The sequence below is a fragment of the Phocoena phocoena genome, chromosome 11, assembly GCF_963924675.1.
Source record: "Phocoena phocoena chromosome 11, mPhoPho1.1, whole genome shotgun sequence".
Classification (NCBI taxonomy): Eukaryota; Metazoa; Chordata; class Mammalia; order Artiodactyla; family Phocoenidae; genus Phocoena; species Phocoena phocoena.
The window spans coordinates 7334955-7358218 of NC_089229.1; the positions used below are offsets into that span (position 1 = coordinate 7334955).

Consider the following 23264-nt stretch of genomic DNA (forward strand, 5'->3'; position numbering starts at 1 on the left):
AATGCGTCCCCGCCCGCGTCCCCGCCCCCGCCCCCGCCCCCGCCCCCGCCCAGTCTTCCGCGCGAAGCCGGCCGGTCCCCGCTCTGTCACCTCACGGTAGTCGTTGCCGGTGGCGGGTGCGGGGGCGCGAGCAGCGCTGGGCGACCTCTACCCCGCCCCTCAGGCCGGGCCCGGGCTCGGTCTCCCCTCTCCCTCCGCTCCCCTCCCCCGTCGGGTACGGGAAGGTCCAAGCAGCTGCCGGGTGCCTGAGGGACTTAGTGGCTGCAGCCGCCACGGGTCCCGATGGAGCCACCAAATCTCTATCCCGTGAAGCTCTACGTGTACGACCTGTCCAAGGGCCTGGCCCGGCGGCTCAGCCCCATCATGCTGGGTGAGGGGCTGGGGGCGGGCGGGAAGGAGGGCGGGAGCCGGGCCGGAGGGCGCCGAGACGGCCGGCCGAGGTGGGGAGGCCTGGGCCATGGCTCAGGGGAAGGCCCAGAGGATGGAGAAGAGCCCCAGTAGAGAAGGTGTGGGTCTGAGGCCCCTCTTGGCCCTCATCACGTTTGAATCCAGGGAGAGGGGATAAAGGAGTCACGCTCTCCCCTAGACCTTCAGAGCCACTTCAGCTGGGAGGTGGGGGAAGCCGGCGCTGGGTCCCCGTGGGTTTCCTGACTCGCTTGGGGAGCCCCCTACACTCCTTCCTCGGCGCTGTGGAGTGGAGGTGAAGATGCCTGCCGCGCGGTGCCCCTCGTGGTGAAAGGGACACTGCGGAGGAGAGCCTTCCCTCCGTGCCAAAATGAAACTCTTTGTGCAGTCTCTGGGGTAGGTGGGGAGAGAAAGCTAGAGCTGCACAGGGGCCCAGCCCTTGCCCTCAGGTAGAAGTAAAGTCAGGTCTACTGGAGCCCGAACTCAAGAATTCACCAAGTTCCGCCTGACAGTGCGGTCTTCTCAACAGCTTCTAAGTTAATTGCTTTTGCCCAGGTGGTAAGAAAGCAATTCTGGGGGAGGATTGGTTGCTGTTGTGTCGGTAAGGATTAGTAAGGGAAGTATTTCTGTTGTGCTCCATTAAACTACTTAACTGCCAGGAGAGAAAATCAGCCCTAGTTCAGCATAGATCAAACCTCTTTATAACCCAAATACCCAAATGTCTTGTGTAACATAGGAATTGTCAGGTTTGTGATTTCAGATGATGTTGGGCAGGAAAGGATTCTGGGGATTGAAAATTGGACAGCTTTGGCAACATCCATTTGAATGGCTAGTATTTCCTGGCTTCTATGGAGACATTAGAGAATGTTTTAGTTCATGTCATATCTGTGAGACAAGAGGGCAGAGATCAAGTAAGCAAGGCTGCTTTTGAGTTTCAGTGTCCTTGAGTTTCTAATGTGTCTTAGTGGGTTGAACTTAATCTCTTAACCCTGGGGCAATGAGTGATTCCTATATTTGGCTTCACATCAGCATCACCTAGGGTGCTTGTTAAAAATACAGATAACTTCATTTCCAACATATATTGCTTTTTGTTTATTTTATTTTATTTTATTTTTGGCTGTGTTGGGTCTTTGTTGCTGTGCATGGATTTTTCTCTAGTTGCGGCAAGCAGGGGCTACTCTTCGTTGCGTTGAGTGGGCTTCTCATTGTGATGGCTTCTCTTGTTGCGGAGCACAGCATGTGGGATCTTCCCGGACCAGGGCTCGAACCCGTGTCCCCTGCATTGGCAGGCAGATTCTTAGCTAGTGTGCCACCAGGGAAGCCCCCAACATATATTGTTAAATGGGGATAGAAAAAATGAAGTTGGAACAGTTCTTTAAATATGCAGTTGTGTGTTTAAAGCAAAGGATACATGGTTGTTTAGGCAAATAATTATCTGGAAGATACATAAGAAAATTGCTAACAGTGGTAGCTTATGGAAAGAGGAACTTAGGGAATTCCCTGGTGGTCCAATGGTTAGGACTCCGTGCTTCCACTGCAGGGGGCACAGGTTTGATCCCTGGTCGGGGAAACTGCATGCTGCACAGTGAAAGAAAAAGAGAAGAAAAGGGGAACTTGACGCTGAAGACATACATATATTTTCTATTCAAAATAAGCAAAGTTTTTTTTGCCACGCCGCGCAGCTTGCGGGATCTTAGTTCCCCAACTAGGGATTGAACCCTCACCCTTGGCAGTGAAAGCATGGAGTCCTAACCACTGGACCTCCAGGGAATTCCTGCAAAGTTTTAAAGGTATGGATTCTAGAGTCTTATTACACAAGTACTTAATAAGAATCTTTTGGAGTTTTGATCCAGAAATCTGTATTGTTAATAAGCTCCTCAGGTAATTCTTATGTAGCCAATCCATTATTAGAAGGTTGGGCCTAGATCTCCAACTGTTAAAATGAATAAGGCCAATCTGAAAGCAAACTAACAGAGTCAGTGTTTGAGGAAGGTGCTAGTCCCTAGTACATTACATCAGTCAAGTTCTGACTAAACATCTTGTAATGGAGCCATTTAGTTAGCTTGATCATAGTGAGGAGTTACTTAGGTACTTCCTAGACCCATAAATAAAAGCCTCCACCTTTACACTGGATTTTTTTTGTTCTATTATATACTAGTTATTGATTTTAGCTAAAGGGGGCCTTAGGATCATTGATTCATGATTCATTCAGCAGACATTGAGTGTCTACTACGTGCTAGTCCCAGTGTTAAGCTTAACTGAAAATGATGTGATAAAGATGTTCTCTGTCATCATGGAGCTATTTAGTGAGGAAGACATTAAAAATAAATAAGCAAATGAAGTAATTACAAATCGTGATAAGTGCTAGGTTGTGCAGGAAGCCAACTAGGTGCTGAGACAGAAAAGAAGAGAGACCTACTTTAAATAAGGGGATCAGAAGTAGTAACTTTTAAGTTGGGAATTAAAGGATGAGGAAGAAGTAGTCACAAGGTGGGTGGTGAGGGAGTTATAATGTTCCAAACAGAAGGGGGATTAACCTGCCAAGGCCCTCAGGCAAAAAAGAGCCTGGCCTGGTCTAGAAGTGGCCTGGCCTTTGTGGAGTTTAGTGGGTGAAGAGGAAGGTGCCATAACTGAAGGTGGAGTACTGGGACTCCCTCCCACCCCCCAAACCTTTTTTAATAGATGTGAAATCCTAGAAGACCTCAGCCAACGTCATCAGTTTGGTACATCTGATTCCAGTGGTATTTCTGAGAACATTACCTTGCCTGCAAATCTGATTCTCTCTTCTCTATCCCATTTTCTCATATTGCTTTTATGCCTTTTTCAAAAGTAATGAATAAAGGGTTATCAAAGGTGGTAATCATTACTTTCTAGAGTTAAAAACTTATGGAAAATGGGCATTGCCTTATGGGTGCATCCTATCCAGACATCACTAACCTTAAAGTTGGGTATGTCCCAGTTCTGTTAGGAGCCAACTATTAATTTCCCGTTCCTAAATATATTTGAACCTTTAAAAAATCAATTTGGGGCTTCCCTGGTGGCGCAGTGGTTGAGAGTCCGCCTGCCAATGCAGGGGACACGGGTTCGTGCCCCGGTCTGGGAGGATCCCACATACCATGGAGCGACTGGGCCCGTGGGCCGTGGCTGCTGAGCCTGCGCATCCGGAGCCCGTGCTCCACAACGGGAGAGGCCACAACAGTGAGAAGAGGCCTGCGTACGGCAAAAAAAAAAAAAAAAATCAATTTGTTTCCTGATTTTTGCAATGAATTCTAGAAGCATATTAATAGCTAGATTTACTGAGTGCTTACCATGTGCCAGACCCTTTTTTTTCTGAGTATCTTCATGTGTTATATTCTTTACCACAAATTTGTGAGATAGGTCCTGTTATTATCTCCATTTTTCATTTGAGGAACCCAAGATATAGGACATTAAGAAATTTGCCCCCCAGGTCACACAGCTGGTAAGTGGCAGAGCTGGGTTATAAACACAGGCAGTCTGACTTCCAGAGCTCATGTTCTCAGGTATTTTGCTATACCACCTTTCCTGTGTAATATGTTCCTTTATAATTGATGTAAAGTAGGTACCTAGTTCAAGTTTATAAAGGCATCTCTAGCCAAGTGTTTCAAATTTGGATGAGGAAAATAGCTGGATTCAATGTGTATGTGCCATTCATAATCATAGTTTTATGATCATCCCTCCTAGCCTTCATTGTCCTGAACTAGTGTGACCTCATCAGCAATGCCAACTTATTCTTTTTCTTTTTTTAAAGGGGGAACTTCATGGGTGGAGTGGCCTGGCTCTTTATCTAGTTATAGTAGCCTCTTATTATGACAGCTCCTCATTGTAAGACCCCCATCTAGTCTATTACAATCCTGATTAGACTAGATAAACCCAATGTAATTCCTTTCTCCCCTGAAACAATGTAGACTCCACAGTTTTACCCTGTCCAGTTTTCAGTCTTCTAGAATTGCTTCCTATGAAGGTATTCCTGCTCCACAGTCTTTCACTCATAATGAAGATAGTCCTGGAATTATCCTTATCACTCTAATCGAGCAGACAGCCTGATTGTACTTTTTTTTCATAGTTACTATTTGCCTAAGATAATTAGCTATTATGATTGTCCTTCAGTTTGTCCTTTTAATAATTTTGGCTGCTCTTTAAATTTCTTGACCTCTTTCTGTGCTAAAGTACATAAAGATAATGGTGGAGGTTTGTTATATTTGTTTAATCGTGGTAAGGGATACTTTATATTTGTTGATTGTTTTCTGATCTGAAGTTTGTGTGCATGTACGTGTTCCAAGATCACTTTTATTTTTCTTTACAAGCCTATCTCAAAATTGTTGTCAGGGGGCTTCCCTGGTGGCACAGTGGTTGAGAGTCTGCCTGCCGATGCAGGAGACACAGGTTCGTGCCCTGGTCCAGGAAGATCCCACATGCCACGGAGCGGCTGGCCCGGTGAGTCATGGCCGCTGAGCCTCCGCGTCCTGAGCCTGTGCTCCACAACGGGAGAGGCCATAACAGTGAGAGGCCCGCGTACCACACACACACACAAGAAATTGTTGTCAGGTTTAAAGACTTAGGCATATGGAATGTGTGTGTGTGTGTGTGTGTGTGTGTTTGTGTTTATGTATTTCTTGGCAGAATGCAATCAAATGAATATTTGAGATTTTACACTGCTCAGTTCCTTGCTTAATTCTGTAGTACAAATAGTAATGAAATAAAAGACATGGACTCTGTCCTCGAGGAGTTTAATTAGTTAAAAGTAATGCTGTGCATATGCAACGTTAGATAACAGCACAAAAGAGATTATGATTAGGACTTCCCTAGTGATGCAGTGGTTAAGAATCCGCCTGCCAATGCAGGGGACACGGGTTCAAGCCCTGGTCTGGGAGATCCCACATGCCACGGAGCAACTGAGCCCGTGTGCCACAACTGCTGAACCTGTGCTCTAGAGCCCATGCTCTGCAACAAGAGAAGCCACCGCAGTGAAAAGCCCGTGCACTGCAACAAAGAGTAGCCCCTGCTCGCCGCAGCTAGAGAAACCCCACGTGCAGCAGAAAAGTCCCAACGCAGCCAAATAAATAAATAAAGTAAATTTTAAAAAAATAAAATAAAAAGTGAATTAAAAAAATAGAAATTATGATTAGATGCCAAAAAGGGGTGAGTGGTGAAACAATTATTTTAGGCCTTGAAAGATGGGACAGGCCATGGTGGGCTGGATGTGTCAGAAAGACTTAAGCAAGAACCTTGAGCTCCTGGAGGGCAGGAACTCTGACTCCCCTGTGTGTCCCCAGTGGCCTTTCAGAGCTAGTGGTCAGTAAATATTGATTATAGGAATGATTGAGACTTGAACTCAAGCTTAAAGATTAAGTAGAATTTATTTGAATCTGAGGATTTTTTATAACGTTTTAATGCCATCTATTGTGCTTTGTTTTAGATTTTTTTTTGTTCATTGTGTGCACTGTTTTACATCCGTCCAGTGAATTTAGTAATCGTGCAGTTTCTTTCTGGCAAAATGAAAAAACACCAAGCCCTTCGTGATCCTTCTCCTGCTTTTCTCTCCACCCTCCCCTGTCTCTACATACTGAACACACTGTACATGAGCCTTTCTCAACTGGGTTCCACAAGAGAATTAAGCACTAGGGAAAATGATCTGAGTAGCTATTTTCTTATTCTCCCAATAGATTCCTCAGGGCATAAGGGCTTAATTCTCTTGCAGAACCCCAGTGGAGAAGGGCTGTTTCACACGGTAACAGGACTGAACCCGTTCAGTTCTTTTTTACCTTTAGACTTTTCGAAGGCTGTGCTCTCTGCCAGGAATACTTTCTCTCCCCATCTCTTAGCCTGGATAACTTCTGCTTATCCTTGAGGTTTCAACTGAAATGTTACTTCCTACAGGAAACTTTCCCTGTCCCCCACCTCGCAAATCTTGGTCATGTGTCTCTATAATGTGCTGATAACATCCTGTAATCTCCTTTAATAGCATTTATCATTCTATTTTTAAATTGCATGTTTTCTCATCTGTGTCCACTCCCCCAGCGCCAACTTGACTTTAAGCTCCAATGGGGGCAAGAACTCTTGAGTGTATCCCCAGAGTTTAGCACAGTTACTGGCATTCAGTAAATACAACCTGAGTAAGTGACAGGATGTTGCAGACCTACCTCAAAGCATTGCTACAAGGCCTGACTAACAACAACAAGCAGTGGTTAAGAGGGAACCTTCTGAGTACTGAAATAAAGAACTCACAAATTAGTTATTTTTATTCTGAGAAAGAATCCTGCACTGGCTCCAAGGAATCCTAGTGCTAGAATATTAAGTAGTTTTAAATCTACCCTTTTTTGAGGATTAAAATACCCTCTTAGTTTTTAGCAATGTTTTGCATTTTGATTTTGTGATAACCTCTCTACCTAAAGGAGGGGCAACTGCCAATAGGCTTTTTTTTTTAGCCTATAGGCACAGAGGTCCACTTATGTTATACAAATGTATCCTTTTACCTTTTCCCACATAGATTCGACATTTACCTGGTAGTTCCAGAGAAGAATAAGCTGATTTTTTGAGTTAACCCTTTCACATTGCTGGTAATCTGGCAAGTCACATTAAAACACTGCCAATTAAGAACACTTTGTCAGGGACTTCCCTGGTGGCGCAGTGGTTAAGAATTCGCCTGCCAACGCAGGGGGACACAGGTTCGAGCCCTGGTCCGGGGAGATTCCCACATGCCGCGGAGCAACTAAGCCCATGTGCCACAACTACTGAGCCTGCGCTCTAGAGCGTGCAAGCCACAACTACTGAAGCCCACATGCCTAGAGCCCGTGCTTCACAACAAAAGAAGCCACTGCAGTGAGAAGCCCTCGCGCCGCAACGACGAGTAGCCCCCCGCTCTCTGTAACTAGAGAAAGCCCGCGTACAGCAACAAAGACCCAACGCAGCCAGATAAATAAATAAATAAAAAGAACACTTTGTCACTGTGGGGTGAAATCTAGGAGGTGAGCTAGGGCTACTTTTGATTTATACTAATGAGCTAATACTGCCTGCCCCTGGAGTCCCAGCAACATCACCCACTTTATGCTTGTTAATAGACATCTATTTAGCACCAGCAGTATACCAGGTGCTGATCTTGAGCACAACCCATAACCAGCAGGAATGTCTATATGCACAAGCTCCATTACCTTAATTGATGAGGAGGTAGCTGGAGTATTTTCTCCTTGGCTTTTATGTACTGACTTTACTTTTTACAATCAGTGGACGGCTGACTAGTGTGGACCTCACTCTACATTCTTTGTTGTGCATGATGAAAAACAGGGCTAATATCCATGTCTTCCATTTGTTTTCTTTTTTATTTTTGGCTGCGTTGGGTCTTTGTTGCTGCATGTGGGCTTTATCTGGTTGCGGTGAGCGGGGGCTACTCTTCGTTGCAGTGCGTGGGCTTCACATTGCAGTGGTTTCTCTTGTTGCAGAGCATGGGCTCTAGGCGCGTGGGCTTCAGTAGTTGCAGCATGCAGGCTCAGTAGTTGTGGCACACGGGCTTAGTTGCTTTGCAGCATGTGGGATCTTCCCGGACCAGGGCTCGAACCTGTGTCCCCTACATTGGCAGGTGGATTCTTTTTTTTTTTAATAAATTTATTTTTTTACTTGCTTTTATTTTTTATTTTTTATTTTTTTTTAGGCATTTTATTTTATTTATTTATTTATTATTTAGTTATTTATTTTTTTCGGTATGCGGGCCTCTCACTGTTGTGGCCTCTCCCGTTGCGCAGCACAGGCTCCGGACGCGCAGGCTCAGCGGCCATGGCTCACGGGCCCAGCCACTCCGCGGCATGTGGGATCTTCCCAGACCGGGGCATGAACCCGCGTCGCCTGCATCGGCAGGCGGACTCTCAACCACTGTGCCACCAGGGAAAACCACTTGCTTTTATTTTTGACTGTGTTGGATCTTCATTGCTGCTCACAGGCTTTCTCTAGTTGCATCAAGTGGGGGCTACTCTTTTTTTTTTTTTTTTTGTGGTATGCGAGCCTCTCACTGCTGCGGTCTCTCCCATTGCGGAGCACAGGCTCCGGACGCGCAGGCTCAGCGGCCATGGCTGACGGGCCCAGCCACTCCGCGGCATGTGGGATCTTCCTGGACCAGGGCACGAACCCATGTCCCCTGCATCGGCAGGCGGACTCTCAACTACTGTGCCACCAGGGAAGCCCTTTTACGTTAGGTTTTTTTTTTTTTTTTGAGGGGGCTACTCATTGCAGTGTGCGGGCTTCTTATTGTGGTGGCTTTTGGTTGCAGAGCACGGGCTCTAGGTGCATGGGCTTCAGTAGTTGTGGCACGAGGCTCAATAGTTGTGGCTCACGGGCTCTAGAGTGCAGGCTCAGTAGTTGCGGCGCATGGACTTAGTTGCTCTGTGGCATGTGGGATCTTCCCAGACCAGGGCTCAAAGCTGTGTCCCCTGCATTGGCAGGCGGATTCTTAACCACTGTGCCACCAGGGAAGCCCTTCCATTTGTTTTCATGTGCATACCTCATAGGCTTCAAAATCAACGCAACGGACGTGCCAGCAAGCTTGAGACATGCAGCCATCTGACCCACCCACTCTCCAGCTTGCTGAGGAAATCCTAGTGGGAAAACAGTCTGTTCCTATAGTGTGCTAATATCCACTGAGCCTAATTCACATCCCAAAATGGCCTTATGCCCCAATTCAATCTCAAACCCCCACCATCTACTCACCTACTGTACCTCAGAATGGCTGAAAAAACTTTTTAAATCAGTTCAGTCCCACTTTACAATGCCTGTCACCCCCAGAGGAGGCCATGACCCTCGTTCTTGTCCTCATGAGAGCAGGCCACTGAGTAGCCAACCTTACGTTTCTACCTGAGCTGCTCCAACAAGTACATGGTTACATCCTTTTTATTTCTTGTCTTTACACTGGACAAACCATGCATCTTTATTTACCTGTTTGAACTGATATTAATAACTATTTGTTCCACTCTATCATGTAAAGATGTGAGAATGAGGATAATTATGAAGCACTTTAGATTAAGAAAGGATGTAAATCCACTCAATCCATTTTAAATGTTGTTGGCTCCAAGTGTTTGGTAGACAGATTAATAAATGAAAGAATGAATAAGAGGATCTTTTTTCTACAGTTTCTATCACCATTCTATGGATGGATGTGATCTTAAGCATACCTTGATGTAGTTGAATAAGGAGGAAGTATAATGTCCAGCCTACAGATAAATTTAGTGATCAATACAGAGAATATCAAGTAGAATAAAGTAGGGTTTGTATCCCACAACTTTTGAATTGTTTTTCAGGTGTAAAATAAGTGGCAGGATGGTCTCTGAGGCCTCTCTCCAAAAACCCATTATTTTAGTAGGGCTGGGTTTGAACCGGTACATCTGTACCTGCCACCTGTCCACCTGGGTCATTGAACATAGGCATCTGAGAAGGCAGTAGCAGACTCAGGGTGCAATATGCCAGGGTTGCAAAGTCATTTGAGTAACAAGCCAGGGCAGCCAAGATTGGGGTTAAGAACTTTGGCCTCATTAGCACTGTGTGTCAATCACAACAGCTGTGCATGTAGCATCTCTGTTCCAGGTTCTTTGCTAGGTGCTAGAATTGCAAAGATGCATAAGAAACTGACCTTGTCCTTGAGACAATTATAGTCTAATGAGGGAAAAAGGTAGTTTCCATACCAAGGTACTATGAAAGCAGCCATAACACTTTCAAATCATGAAGGGTAAAAGAAGAGTTAGTTTTTGTTTGTTTTTATTTGGCTGCGTCAGGTCTTAGTTGCAGGATCTTCGTTGCGGCACGTGGGCTTCCTTCTAGTTACAGCGCGCAGGCTCAGTAGTTGGGGCACGGGGGCTCTAGAGCCCACAGGCTTAGTTGCCCCACGGCATGTGGGATTTTAGTTCCCCTAACAGGGATCGAACCCAAGTTCCCTGCATTGGAAGGCGGATTCTTAACCACTAGACCACCAGGGAAGTCCCAGAAGGGTTAGTTTGTGGGGGGCATATATTATGTGCCAGGCACTGTGCTGGGCCTATTTTGTGTGTCATCTCTTTTAACCTTGGAAATGTTATGAGGTAGACACTATTACTATACTTTTTTTTTTTCTGACAGAATAGGAAACTAAGGTTTAAACAATGCCATCCAGAAAAACTTCCTGCAATGATGGAAATGTTCTAAATCTGCGCTGTCCCATCTCTAACTGCTAGCCACATGTGGCTACTGAGTACTTGAAATGCAGTAGTCAACTGAGGAATTGAATTTGTTCTTTTAATTTTAATAGCCACACGTGGTCAGTGACTACCATACTGGACAGCTCAGGCTTAGAAAAGTTCTCAACTTCTACAAGTTCATCTATATGATCTGGTCCTCGATTACCTCTGCTCATCTCCCACTTTTCTCCTCCTCACTCACCAAGTCTAGCCACACGAGCCTCCTTAAGGTCCCTCAGATACACCTAGCATGTCCTGCCTCTGCATGGCTCCCTCCCTTGCCTCCTTCAGGCCTTTGCTCAAATGACACTTTCTCAAAGAGGCCCACCCTGACCATCCCTGAAACTCCCAGTGTCCCTTACCCTGCTCTTATTTTTCTTTATCACTCATTATTGTTAACCTACTATGATTTATTATGTTTACTAGTAGTATTTATTGACTGTCCTATCTCCCCACCCTGTAAATACAATGAAGGAGGTTTTTTTTCATCTCGTTTGTTTACTGATGTATCCCTACTGCCAAGAATATTGCCTGAAGTATAATAGTCACTTCATAAACATTAGTTCACTGACTGAACTGATAGGATTCAGACCTGGCCTGTCCACATTAGAACCTGTGTTCTTGTTCACTACACTGTACTTCTTCTCATACAAGTATAGTGTTTTTCCCAAAGTAAATGAGAGCAGGAACAGTCAAGAGAAAGCACTATCCCTTATACGTCTAGTTTCATGCATCATTGCATGTCTCCAAGGAAATAAACAACAAATTGCTGCCTTTTAGACAGCAAGCTGTTTTATAAGTGGCAGTCCAGAAGAGCGCGTCAGCTCTATTTAAAGTGCAACGTTAGGGCTTACCTGGTGGCGCAGTGGTTAAGAATCCGCCTGCCAGGGAAGTCCCTAACGTTGCATTTTATTTATTTATTTATGGCTGCATTGGGTCTTCATTGCTGCACGCAGGCTTTCTCTTGTTGCAGCAAGCAGGGGTTACTCTTCGTTGCAGTGCGCGGCCTTCTCATTGCAGTAGCTTGTCTTGTCGCAGAGCACGGGCTCTAGGCATGCGGGCTTCAGTAGTTGTGGCTCAGAGGCTCTAGAGCGCAGACTCAGTAGTTGTGGTGCACGGACTTAGTTGCTCCGTGGCATGTGGGATCTTCCCGGACCAGGGCTTGAACCCATGTCCCCTGCACTGGCAGGCGGATTCTTAACCACTGCACCACCAGGGAAGCACCTTCTTTTATCTTTTGAAAGTCTTCACCCTTTTCCCCAAGGAGGCTATCATATGTAATATCTCCATTTATCAAACTTGTGTGTACCACACACTGTGATGCTTTATACAGATTATCATTACCGGTTACAACAACTTTGTATTGAAGAAACTGTGGCTCAAGTTGAGTAAACTTGCCCAAGATCCATTGCTAGCAAAGGGAAAAAGCTCAGCTCCGAACCTGTGCCATATTCTTAACTGCCTCTGATGACACTATGCTGAGCCATCAATAGGTTGTCATGCAGGACCCATGGTTTCTTCTGTCTCTTCCAAAAAAAAGAAAATTAGGCTACTGTTACCTTATTTTAAAAGCTTTCTTACAGGGGCAAAATAGTGCAACTTATGCAAAGGGAGAAGTGTAATCATATCACCTCTCCTTCCACACAGTGCCTAGAGTTTCATCCTTTAGAAAGTCACAGGGCAAACACTGAAGCATTGAAAGTATTCAGTTCATCAATCAATAAACAATTACCATAAAATTATTACCAAAGGTGAATGAGTGATGTTTGATAATGTTCTCATGTCTTTCACTGCCCTTTCTCTTCATCCTTAGCACTGTGGAATCTCCCGTGGGCTACTGCAAAGACCTCCTCACTCTCGTCTGCTCTCTCTACTCTCTGCCCTCCAATTCATCTTCTATTCCTACAGTTATCTCTTAGAAGATACAGTTATCATTTAAAAACATGGATCTGATCAGGGCACTCTACTGCATAAAAACCTTCAATGCCCCACAGTGTAGGGCAGCCTTCAGTCCAGGTTTGCTCTACTTTGCTCACACCCTTGCCTGCCACTCGTCCTCTTACCACCATCACTGCACCCTTTGCTCTACCCTGCAAGACCTTAGTCTTTTTCACAACTATGCATTTGTACATACTATTCCCGCTGGCACAAATGTCCATCCCTCCCCTGTTTGTTCATTGGTTGAACTGCAGCTCGTGAAGGTAATTCTTTATTATGTTTACCACTATTATGGAGCCTATCAACATTGTGTTTTAGTTAGTTACGTGTGTCTCTCTCTTTCCATTTGACTTTGGGCTCCTTAAAGGCAGGACAGTAATCTGTTCATATTTGCATTTCCATACCTCGCACTGGCATATAGAGGTGTAGAATACAAGTGCATTGACTGTTCAAATGGATGGCATCTGCAGTTTGCGCTCTAATTTTCTAAAGGATTTCACCTCACATATGCTCCATGAAGAAGTGGACAATAGTTTTTCTATACTATTTTTAAGATTTTTTTTTCTTTTTTCTTTTTTTTTTTTGCTGTGGACCATTTTTAAAGTCTTTATTGAATTTCTTACAATATTGCTTCGGTTTTTTTATGTTTTGGTTTTTTGGCCACGAGGCATGTGGGATCTTAGCTCCCCAGCTAGGGATTGAACCCACACCCCCTGCATTGGAAGGCGAAGTCTTAACCACTAGACCACCAGGGAAGTCCTCTATACTATCGTTTTGCTTTATCTCTGTAGATGAGACAAAGACATTAAAAAGGCAGAGTTGAGTTGACCCTAAAGGGGAAAGAAAAGCAGACATAAAATTGGATACCTCTATACCAGTGTTCCATCTTGCATTCTGCTTAAGGATTCTGATTATTTTTTCAGCTTATTTAACACAACATACCATGTCATGACCTAAGGACCTTATTGGAGGAGAATTGCTTTCCTAGAAAGTCCCCCAGGAGGTTTATAATGGGTTACTCTGGGTTTGACTGATGTTCTGAATTTACTCTGGCTGGGGGGCCAGTTAGTCTAGTCCCAAGTGATTAAATCTGTTCTTTTTTTCTCCACAGGGAAACAACTGGAAGGCATCTGGTAAGCTGGGTGGGACTCCTTAATTGGCTGGTTTATGAAACCAAATAGCACCCATGCATTTCAGGTTCCAATCTGTGGCTTCCAGTTTGAAACCTGGCTCTCTCAAGTCACAAATCTTCAAGTTCTAAAGCAGTGGTTCCCAGCCAGGAGTTATCAGTGTCTCGAGACTTTTGGGGTGGATGGGTGAAGGCCAGGGATACTGCTATAAACATCTTACATTGTACAGGACACCCCTCCACAATGAAGAATTTTCCAACCAGAAATATCAGTGGTGCAGAGGTTGAGAAAACCTGTCCTAAAGAAAGGTGGAATGATGTCATGCACACCCCTGACCAAGCTTTCTAACTATGGAAGTCATGAGTGTCCCACATGTCTGTCTTAGAACACATTCTACTTTGGTCTCTCAGACCCATCCCTGTCAGACACAAGGTGGTGGCTGGGCTCAATTCCATTTCTGAGAAAAACCTTAGGTCAGCGTTCTGTCTGGATCCTAGAGCCTGCTGACATATTGGTTGACCAGAATGACCTTTGCTTTGTTTGACTTGAACCAAGAAGTAATATGAGCACCTTCACCTGAAATAGTTTCACACTTATCATCTGGTCTTTCTCTCAACATGGTCCAGGTTAACTGCTCCTGTTAGTTTAAAAAGTCTGGGAACACACCTTGGTCTGCAGAGATTTATTTCAGTAATTGATTTGTTAATACTGGGGTGAATCTGTAAGGACTCCTGTCTGCTTACATGATCTACAGCGGTGGTTCTCAACAAGGGACAGTTCTGCCCCCAGGAGACCTTTGGCGATGTCTGGAGACATGTTTGTCGCCACAGCGGAGGCAGGTAATGCTAGTGCCATCTAGTGGGTAAAGGCCAGGATCTGCTGAACATTCTAGAATGCACAGGTCAGTCCCAACAACAGAGGATTAGCCAGCCCCAAATGTCAGTAGTGCCAAAGTTGAGAAACTCTGGCCTATGGTATTTATCTTACCTTTGTTTGGTTAGTTTTATAAAGATGTTGACCTTATAAGTCATATCCTTAGGCAGAAATCACTCTCATTGCAGTGTGGTGTTTGCTTTTTCTCGGACCAATTTTAAGCTTTCTGGCTTATTCTGCCTCTTCTCTGCATTGCAGGCACACCTCCATAGTTGTACACAAGGATGAGTTCTTCTTCGGCAGTGGCGGTATCTCCAGCTGTCCACCGGTGAGTGTCTTCTGCCACCCTGTCTGCAGTCTCAGGTTCCCATAGACCAGGAACTTTGTTCTCCTCTATAGTTCTGGCTTCTAGCCCAGTGTATACAGGCCTGTGACATAGCTCCTCATGGTGACCTTAAGACTCAGCTCAAGAATACCCTCCCCAGATCTTCCAGCTAGCTGACCTCCCCTCTGCTCCCATGGTATTCGTGGTCCCTCTGTGTCACACTGAGCATGTTATGGTGAAATGGGCTGTTCCTGAGTCTCCAGGGGGAGCCCTGTGTAAGCTCCTTGTAAGCTGAGACTGTCTCATTCTTCTGTCACCATCACCAGCTCAGTGCCTTGTGCATGGTATGAACTCAGTCAATGTGAAGCTCAGTCAGTGTGAACTATGAGGGCTCTGAGAGGTAAAGTGAGTTGCCCGAAGTTACATGGCCAGTTACAGCACCAGTACTAAAACTCACATCTCTCTGACTCCAAAGCCCTTGCCCTTTTCCAGAAAATTTGTCAGAGCTGTCTAAGGGTCATCACAGGAGGTACTCAAGCAAAGACCAAAAAAACATTCTTTTTTTAAAAAATTTATTTATTTGGCTGCATTGGGTCTTCGTTGCTGCGCGCAGGCTTTCTCTAGTTGCAGCGAGGGGGTGCTACTCTTTGTTGAGGTGCGTGGACTTCTCATTGTGGTGGCTTCTCTTGTTGTGGAGCACAGGCTCTAGGCACGCAGGCTTCAGTAGTTGTGGCATGTGGGCTCTAGAGCACAGGCTCCGTAGTTGTGGCACATGGGCTTAGTTGCTCCGCGACATGTGGGATCTTCCCGGACCAGGGCTCGAACCCGTGTCCCCTGCATTGGCAGGTGGATTCTTAACCACTGTGCCACCAGGGAAGTCCAAACCATGCATTTTGATACTTATAAATGGGAAGTCATTTTTTTTATCTCTTCCTCCCACTGGCCCCCCCCCCACCTCATATAACAAGTCCTTTGTTAAGCCCACGTCTGTTCTATCTTGTAAGTGTACCTTAAACCAGTCTAATTCTCTTCATCTCGTCTCATTTTTCCAGAGCTTTCACCTTAATCCAGGCCACCCTCATTTCTAGCCTGGACCACAGCAATTCATCTACTATTCCTTCTCAGTCAGTTCTCTGTACAGGAGGCAAAGTGATTGTTTCAGAATGAAAATCTGATCATGGCATTCCCCTGCTTAAGTCAGTACTCTGCCCATTGCTCTTGGAATAAAAACAAGAAAGCTCAGCATAGCCTACAAGGCCCCATCTGATCTGGTCTCGGTCTCTCTGGGTGGCCTCTTTGCAGGTTGTGCCCTTCCCCACCCCCCTCTTCTCATTCCTTGAACACACCTTGGACATTTAAACCTGTCCTCTGACTTCAGTCTACCTCCCTGACCCTTCATGTGGTTATGCCTCTCCATTCGACAGATGAACTCAACGTCACTTTCTCAGCCAAGTCTTCTCTGACCCTTCGGACTGGGAAGGTCCCCTGTCTTAAGTACCGATAGCAGTACTTTTTCCAACAAGACCCTATCGCAGCTCGTAATTATACATGGTTTATGAGATTTTTTTGTTTGCCTTCCCTGGTAGACTATAAGCTCCACGAGGGCAAGAATCTCATCTGTTTTGTCCAATGCCTAGCATAAGGCCTGGCAGATAGTAAGTTCTCAAGACATATTTGTCATATGAGTGAATAATAGGGGGTTGAATAATGACCTTTTAGTTTCTTGCAACTCTGACTACAATGATTATCCTACTCACCATGTTTTCCCCAGTGCCTAGAACAACGTCAGGCACATAGTAGGTGCTCAATAGCTGCTATTGTGTGAATTTATGATCTTTTCAGGGAGCTCTGCTCTGGAGTACTCTCCCTTACTCCTCAGCCCATTCCCAGCTCTCTCCTCTTCAGTGACCCTGTTGCTTTCCGCTTGGCTGGTTTCCCCCAGGACCTCGGTCTCTCCTTGAGTCTGCTATGGCAGTCTGTTAACCCATGGCTGAGACTTTTCTGTAGGTCTTTCGGGGACCATTAACTCCCTTGCCAGAGGAACCCTATCACCTCGTTAAATTAGCCTCACAGATCAAAAAGGAACTGAATTGTGGAAATATTTGCCAGCCTTCCAGCTTCCTCACAGTTCTTCACATTTTCCCAGTGTTACAGGGGATATCAAGTGTGTCACAAAAAAAACTGGCTGCATACATTATGAATATAGACCTGGAAAGATGGCCTGTCAAGTGTGAGCCATTTCTAGTCGTCCTGTTCTGCCCTCGTGAGTAGGCATGTTGGGGCCAAAGGGAAACTTCAGATTCCGGGTTTCTATCCTTTTATCAACTGAATGAATGGACAGTGTCAGGAGTCTGACCTGCAGGAGACTAAGCTTCCCAGGGCCCTGCCAGAAACAGGACACCTGACTTCTTAGCCATGTTGCCAGCACGTGGCGATGGAAAGTCTCCAGGGAGCTCTAAGCCATTATAACCTTGACACAAATAGGAACTAACTATTGGGCTTCCCTGGTGGCTCAGTGGTTAAGAATCTGCCTGCCAATGCAGGGGACACGGGTTTGAACCCTGGTCTAGGAAGATCCCACATGCCGTGGAGCTACTAAACCCATGCACCACAACTACTGCGCTTGCACTCTAGAGCCCACAAGCCACAACTACTGAGCCTGGGTGCCACAACTACTGAAGCCTGCGCACCTAGAGCCTGTGCTCCGCAACAAGAGATGCCACCGCAATGAGAAACCCGCGCACCGCAACGAAGAGTAGCCCTGGCTCACCACAACTAGAGAAAAGCCCGAGCGCAGCAACGAAGACCCAATGCAGCCAAAAATAAATTTAAAAAGTAAATAAATTTTAAAAAAAATAATAACTCTTCATCTGTCCTGGGTGCTCTGAGAGTTAAAAGTTGTTGGAACAGAACATTTGTGGTCTTCCATGGGAAACCACATGAAAAAATTCAGTGGAGAGAGTGATTTACTGACTTTCTTTGGGTTGGCTTTTTTAGGGAGGTACGTTGCTTGGGCCCCCAGATTCTGTGGTTGATGTGGGGAGTACAGAAGTCACAGAAGAAATCTTCCTGGAGTACCTGTCCTCCCTGGGGGAGTCTCTGTTCCGGTGAGTGGAGACAGGGGTGGTGGTTAGTTGTGTCTGTCTCCCCCACTAGATGATTGGCCCGCAGGGGCAGCCCACCAGGTCATTTCCCCCAGAACACTCAGCATGTTTGACCCGGTATTTGCTGAATAAATATGAAGGGAAAGCAGTTAATCGTTACACAAAAAGAGCTCAGCATTGCCTCCAAGGCCACTGTTCCATCCCAGCATATGTACTGCTGAAACTTTTGAGGAAAGGAAGGGCTGTTTATTCCTTCTGATGAAAATCAGCTGCTGCTATTTCAGCACATGCTGCTCTCAACAGCAGTATTTTATCCTGAAAATCAAAAACGGGGTTTGTAGAGAGGTTGGGATAAAATACAAACTTGAGCATATTTTCTCTTAAACTTTAGTCAATTTGAAGTGTTAAACTCTAACCCTGTAGCTCTGCTTTTGTGACTATAAAGATTCTCCTGAAACTGTGGAGGAGCCAAATGTGTTTATTTCATCCTTCCCTTAAAATGCCCAGAGTGGCAAATCAGGCACTCCTTTTGGGTGTAAGAGAGGGGAAATCGCAGTCCTCAAATTCAGCTGTGCTCACCATTCTGTTACCTGGTTTGAATGGTTTCCCATACATGGTTGCTGACTTTCATATCTGTTTCCCAAACCTTCTCACAATGTACAGAGGTGAAGCCTACAACCTCTTTGAACACAACTGTAACACCTTCAGCAATGAAGTGGCACAGTTCCTGACTGGGCGGAAGATCCCTTCTTACATCACTGACCTTCCCTCTGAAGTTCTCTCCACGTAAGTGGCCTCTGTCTCTGCCTTTGAAATCCCCATTCACAGACAGGGCCTCTCCTCTGGCCCACATCTACCCCCACTGTTCTCAGCAGAATCCTCCCAAGCTGGGTGGGGTGTCATGATGGCAGCTTCTAACATAGAACGCCACCGTTCTTTCTACTCTCGGGTGCTCACCTGTGTTACCTTCACCCTCCTTGGAGTTGGACCAACTCTATCCTGACCTGAGTGCAACTGCAGAACTTAGAAACCCAGTTGACGCTGGCCCCAGTGTTTGTACAGAGTCCTGGTATCTGTCTTCCCCATTGCACATGAAGCACGCCACTCCCCAGAAGTGCCCACTTAAAAGGCGGTTTAGATAGACGAGCCGAGAGTAGGTCAGAGAATTAGTAGGGTGACTTGTTTTGAAACTGTTGTTCGTCCTTCTTCCCCTGCACCTTGAGTTCTTTGACACCTTCAAACCTCCTAATCGCCCTCGTACCTCGTAGCGCACAGTCAGCCTTTGGTAGATGTTTTCTTCAAAAATACTGTGTAGCCCCTCCCTCCCTGATGTGGTCCAAGCTTTGTGAGCCATCATCCAGGCACCCCCAATGCCATCACACCCCTCCCTCCCTTTGCTGTTGATTGCGTTCAGGCAGCCTCTGCCCACTCTAGGACCGGATCCATTTGCTGACTCTGACTCAGTTTCTCCTGAACTGGGGACCTGTTCAACAGGGATCCTGGCAGGTTTAGCAGACTCAGCAAGGTGACCTGTTCTTCGCACCCAGGTAGGAGCCCCTCAGGAAAAACTTACACAGGAAAAAAGGCTATTGTCTGTATCGAGCTGGTGAGGAGAGCCCCACGTCCCAGTCCTGGCCCTGCCTTCCTATTCCTTGGTGGGTGTGTTAAACACCACAGCATTGCTGAAGGATCTAGGTTATTGGGCCCTGAGCAAACCCGAGTAGCTGGAATGTTCTTGCTATTATTATTTGATGGGTGGGGTTCCTGGACTTGTTGGAATTGGGGTTAGTATTTCTTCGTTTCATCAGTTTATGCTTTACAATATTTCATTTCCTTTGAATTTGGGGATGGTTTTCAAAAATGGCAGTATCACCGAAGAAAAAGAAAGCCAGTAACTGAGATGTGTTGTGGGCAACCGGACTTAAGGTTGCAGTAATCTTGGAAAGTCTCTAAGACTACAGCATTTGTGGTCTTTTTTCCAGCTAAGCTACTCTGAGAGCGAACTGGGAGCCCTTTATACAGTGGCATTAACACCTTTTGACATCCTGCACCTGTCATTTTTCCTGAGTATTCCCTGTACTCCCTAGAAGACCTCAGTTCCCTGAGGAGTCCAATTATGTGCCATCCTCACTTCTGACTTTTTCTTTTTCATATCCTTTTTCTTTTACCTCAGCTTCCTCACTTAAACTTTATCTTCTTGTACCATGAGAATTAAAAATACAAGTACAGAAAGTACAGAAAGCTCTAGTTCCCAGTACGTCACCAACCTTTTCAAACCACAGCTAACCAGGAAGCAAAGGTAGTACGATGGTAGCATTTACTAAGGAAGGGACACCAGGAGTAAAAATGCAGAGCAACTATGTAGAGATCCCCTCTATGAAAAAGGATGTATGAGATAGGTGAGAAAATTAAATGGACTGTAGTGAACTTTTTTCTGGCGTGGCAGTGCTGCTGCACGTGTGGGCAGAGCTGGGCACGCTGGCCAGCTGTGGCAGTCTGCGTCCGAGAGCCCACTCCAGCTCCCGTGTCTGTTCTCTCTGCAGGCCCTTTGGACAGGCCCTGAGGCCCCTCCTGGACTCCATCCAGATCCAGCCTCCCGGAGGGAGCACGGTGGGCCGACCCAACGGCCAGAGCTAACAGGACTACATGGGACCGCCCTGCCTCACCAGGGCTTTTCCTTTTTAAACAAAACAAACCCTACGAGATTTCTATTTTATAATTTTACATCAGAGCTAACAACCAGGGAACGGCTTTTTAAATTTCCCAGGGAAGGAGATCATCAGGCTGCATGTAGAACAATGCTGCTAAGAAACAGAACAAAATGCCATCCCTTCTAATAGTTTATACTAATTTATTCAGGCTGTCTTGTCTGTGAGTTCACTTTTGACACTGCTTCCTAAGCGTCCTCCACACTGGAGAAACAGAGGGCATTTGTTTAAGCAGAAAACAAGAGACACAGTCTAGGGGAGCCCCAGCCCAGAACCTCTTTCCAGAGAATGCCCACGCTCTACCCAGGTTGCCACCACCTGTGGGACCCAGGTGAGTTTTACATTATCCATGACCTGGAAACGGTTACTCTCCACCAATAAATGAACCAAAGGATTTGGTGCACATGGGGCCAGTTTCAGGATTAAACCAGCCTAAGTGAACTCTTTAGCCATGATCTCTCTCACCTTCCCTCTCCTCCCCCAAGCAAGGCCATGGGGTGGGCTGGAGCAACCAAAAGCCTCAAGATGGAGGGGGAGTAACAGCAAGTGTCAGGCCAGAGGAAACAGGATAAAGCCATTCCTCCCTCCACCTAGACTGATTGCCAGTCCTCTGACATCAGTCTTGGAGAACCTGCTTTGCTGTCTACAGGCTGCATTTCCTCAGCATAGCTGACCTGTCATAGTTAATGAAGGTCTGGAGCAGCAGAGACCTTTTGTCTGCAAGTAATAATGTAGGTTATTTGCAGTCACTGTACCCACCCCACCCAGACCAATATGCAGTATTCAGCTAGGGGCCAAGGGGGAATGATTCCCTGCTCTTGGAAAATATCCCTGATGTAGCAAGAATAATGATGCAGAATCAAGGTGGCAAGAAAATTTAGAGTTATTTCTGATAGGGATTTTTACCTTATCCTAAATGTGTTTTGAAGGCACGTGTTATTTCTGGTGTCATTCTGACTTTAAAGAAGCAAGGTTGAGGGCATGAGTGGGCATTTTCATAAAGAGCTGCTGCTAGGAGCTTATAGGCAACAAATAACCTGGAAGTTCCTAATCTGGAGAGGCTTTCATATTCTCTTTCTTCACGTGAACCTCCTTTAACTTGGGAGAGTGAATGTGGAGAAGAACTCAGAGCTGCGTGGTACCTGAGTCCCAGCCCTGGCATCCTCGGGCCCCTCATGCCATGGCTCCTGCCACTTCTCAGACTTGAATTATGTTCTCTTTCCTGGCCTCTGGCCTGCAGCAGGTGCCTTTCCTCACCAAAAAGCTGCTGCTCACCTCTGGCCTCATCTCCTCCCATCTCTGCCATTAGCCATGGCAATTGGCATCATCAGGGTCTCAGCTAGAGGACAAGATGTTATTCTGCCTTAGTGTTTGCCTGTGACCTGACCAGGGCACATCCATGATGACTAGCTGTGATGTCAAGTGACATTTTGGAACTGTTAAGATTGGAAGCCAAACCAGTGAGCACTTTAATTCTTCTCAAGACCCACTGATTGGCCAGTGTGCATGGTAATAATACATTAGAGCAGAAACTATCAGGGGCTGTTATTTAATGTTGACCGACTGGCAGAATTGGGCCGTGGAGAATGGGTTTCAGGCTGGCTTTCTCCTGGGAGGGCAGCATGTGGATCAAGGCCATGGCTCTGCTTCTCGGCTGCTGGGTTTCTCTCCTTTTTCAGCTTGCCTTGCCCAGCGCTCTCTCCCTTCCAGGCTCCTGCTCCAGACCTCTCTGCCCAGGGCACTCAGCTCTGGCCAGAGCATGATGGGCATCACAAACTCCTTCTCTTCTCCCTCCTCCCCCACGTCCAGGCTCAGCTGATTGCTCTCCTTCCAGTAGTCACCTCCAGACCCAGGGCTGTACGACGAAGTTAGCCTGAGTGGCTCCCCTGAGAGACTTTGAGTCACTTGGTTCATTGAAAGACACCCTTCATGTGCAACAGCCACTTGTGCCAATGCCTGTGCCTTAGGGTTTGTTGGGGGAGAAGGAGGGATCAATAAGCCGTCTTCTCAGCTCTGCAGGAAGGCAAGCCCTCCCTTCCCCACCCTAGTCCCACCATCACTAACTGGAAACCTGGTCTCAGGCTAGGAACCCCCCCAGCCCCATCCTCACATTCCTCTGTCTATCCCAGAACCTCAGGAGCCTGCTCACTGTGACCAGCTAGCTCCACACGGGCGTGCGCAGGCAAGCAGGATGAGAAAGATGTGTGTGATTATGTCACACAGGTGGACACCTCTATCAAGGTCCATTGGTTTAAAGGGACAGGGAAGGAAGAGGAGGGATGAGACTGTCACCCCCTCCCAGAAATAAAGTTTGTACCTTTGAGATTCCTTTTCGCCCTTGAAATCAAACTAATAATTGTGTCTAGTACGGAGGTGTTTGCTGTTTTTCTTTGGTATTTTTTCTAACGCAATAAACTCATTTCTGCCTGCGGCATCTGGGTAGCGCTTGAAGGTCTGGGTATGCATCCACCATGAAGCAGCTCCAGGCTGCTGCTTCATCTGTCTCCCTCTGAGCCTAAATATGCTGAGTCTGGCTATGCCGCCTTTGCTTGGTTGTACACCTTGTGGAT

General features: G+C 46.2%; 1 protein-coding gene across 1 annotated transcript; it reads left to right on the plus strand.

Annotated features, from left to right (window-relative positions):
* The first annotated feature begins 90 nt into the window (after positions 1 to 90).
* On the plus strand, positions 91 to 20842 carry DESI1 (desumoylating isopeptidase 1). The gene is made up of 6 exons (XM_065887998.1): positions 91 to 370; positions 13666 to 13687; positions 14816 to 14885; positions 17880 to 17989; positions 18650 to 18772; positions 20530 to 20842. Exons 1-6 carry the CDS (start codon positions 283 to 285, stop codon positions 20621 to 20623), a joined length of 507 nt encoding a protein of 168 aa, XP_065744070.1. The 5' UTR covers positions 91 to 282; the 3' UTR covers positions 20624 to 20842.
* The last annotated feature ends 2422 nt before the right edge of the window (positions 20843 to 23264 follow it).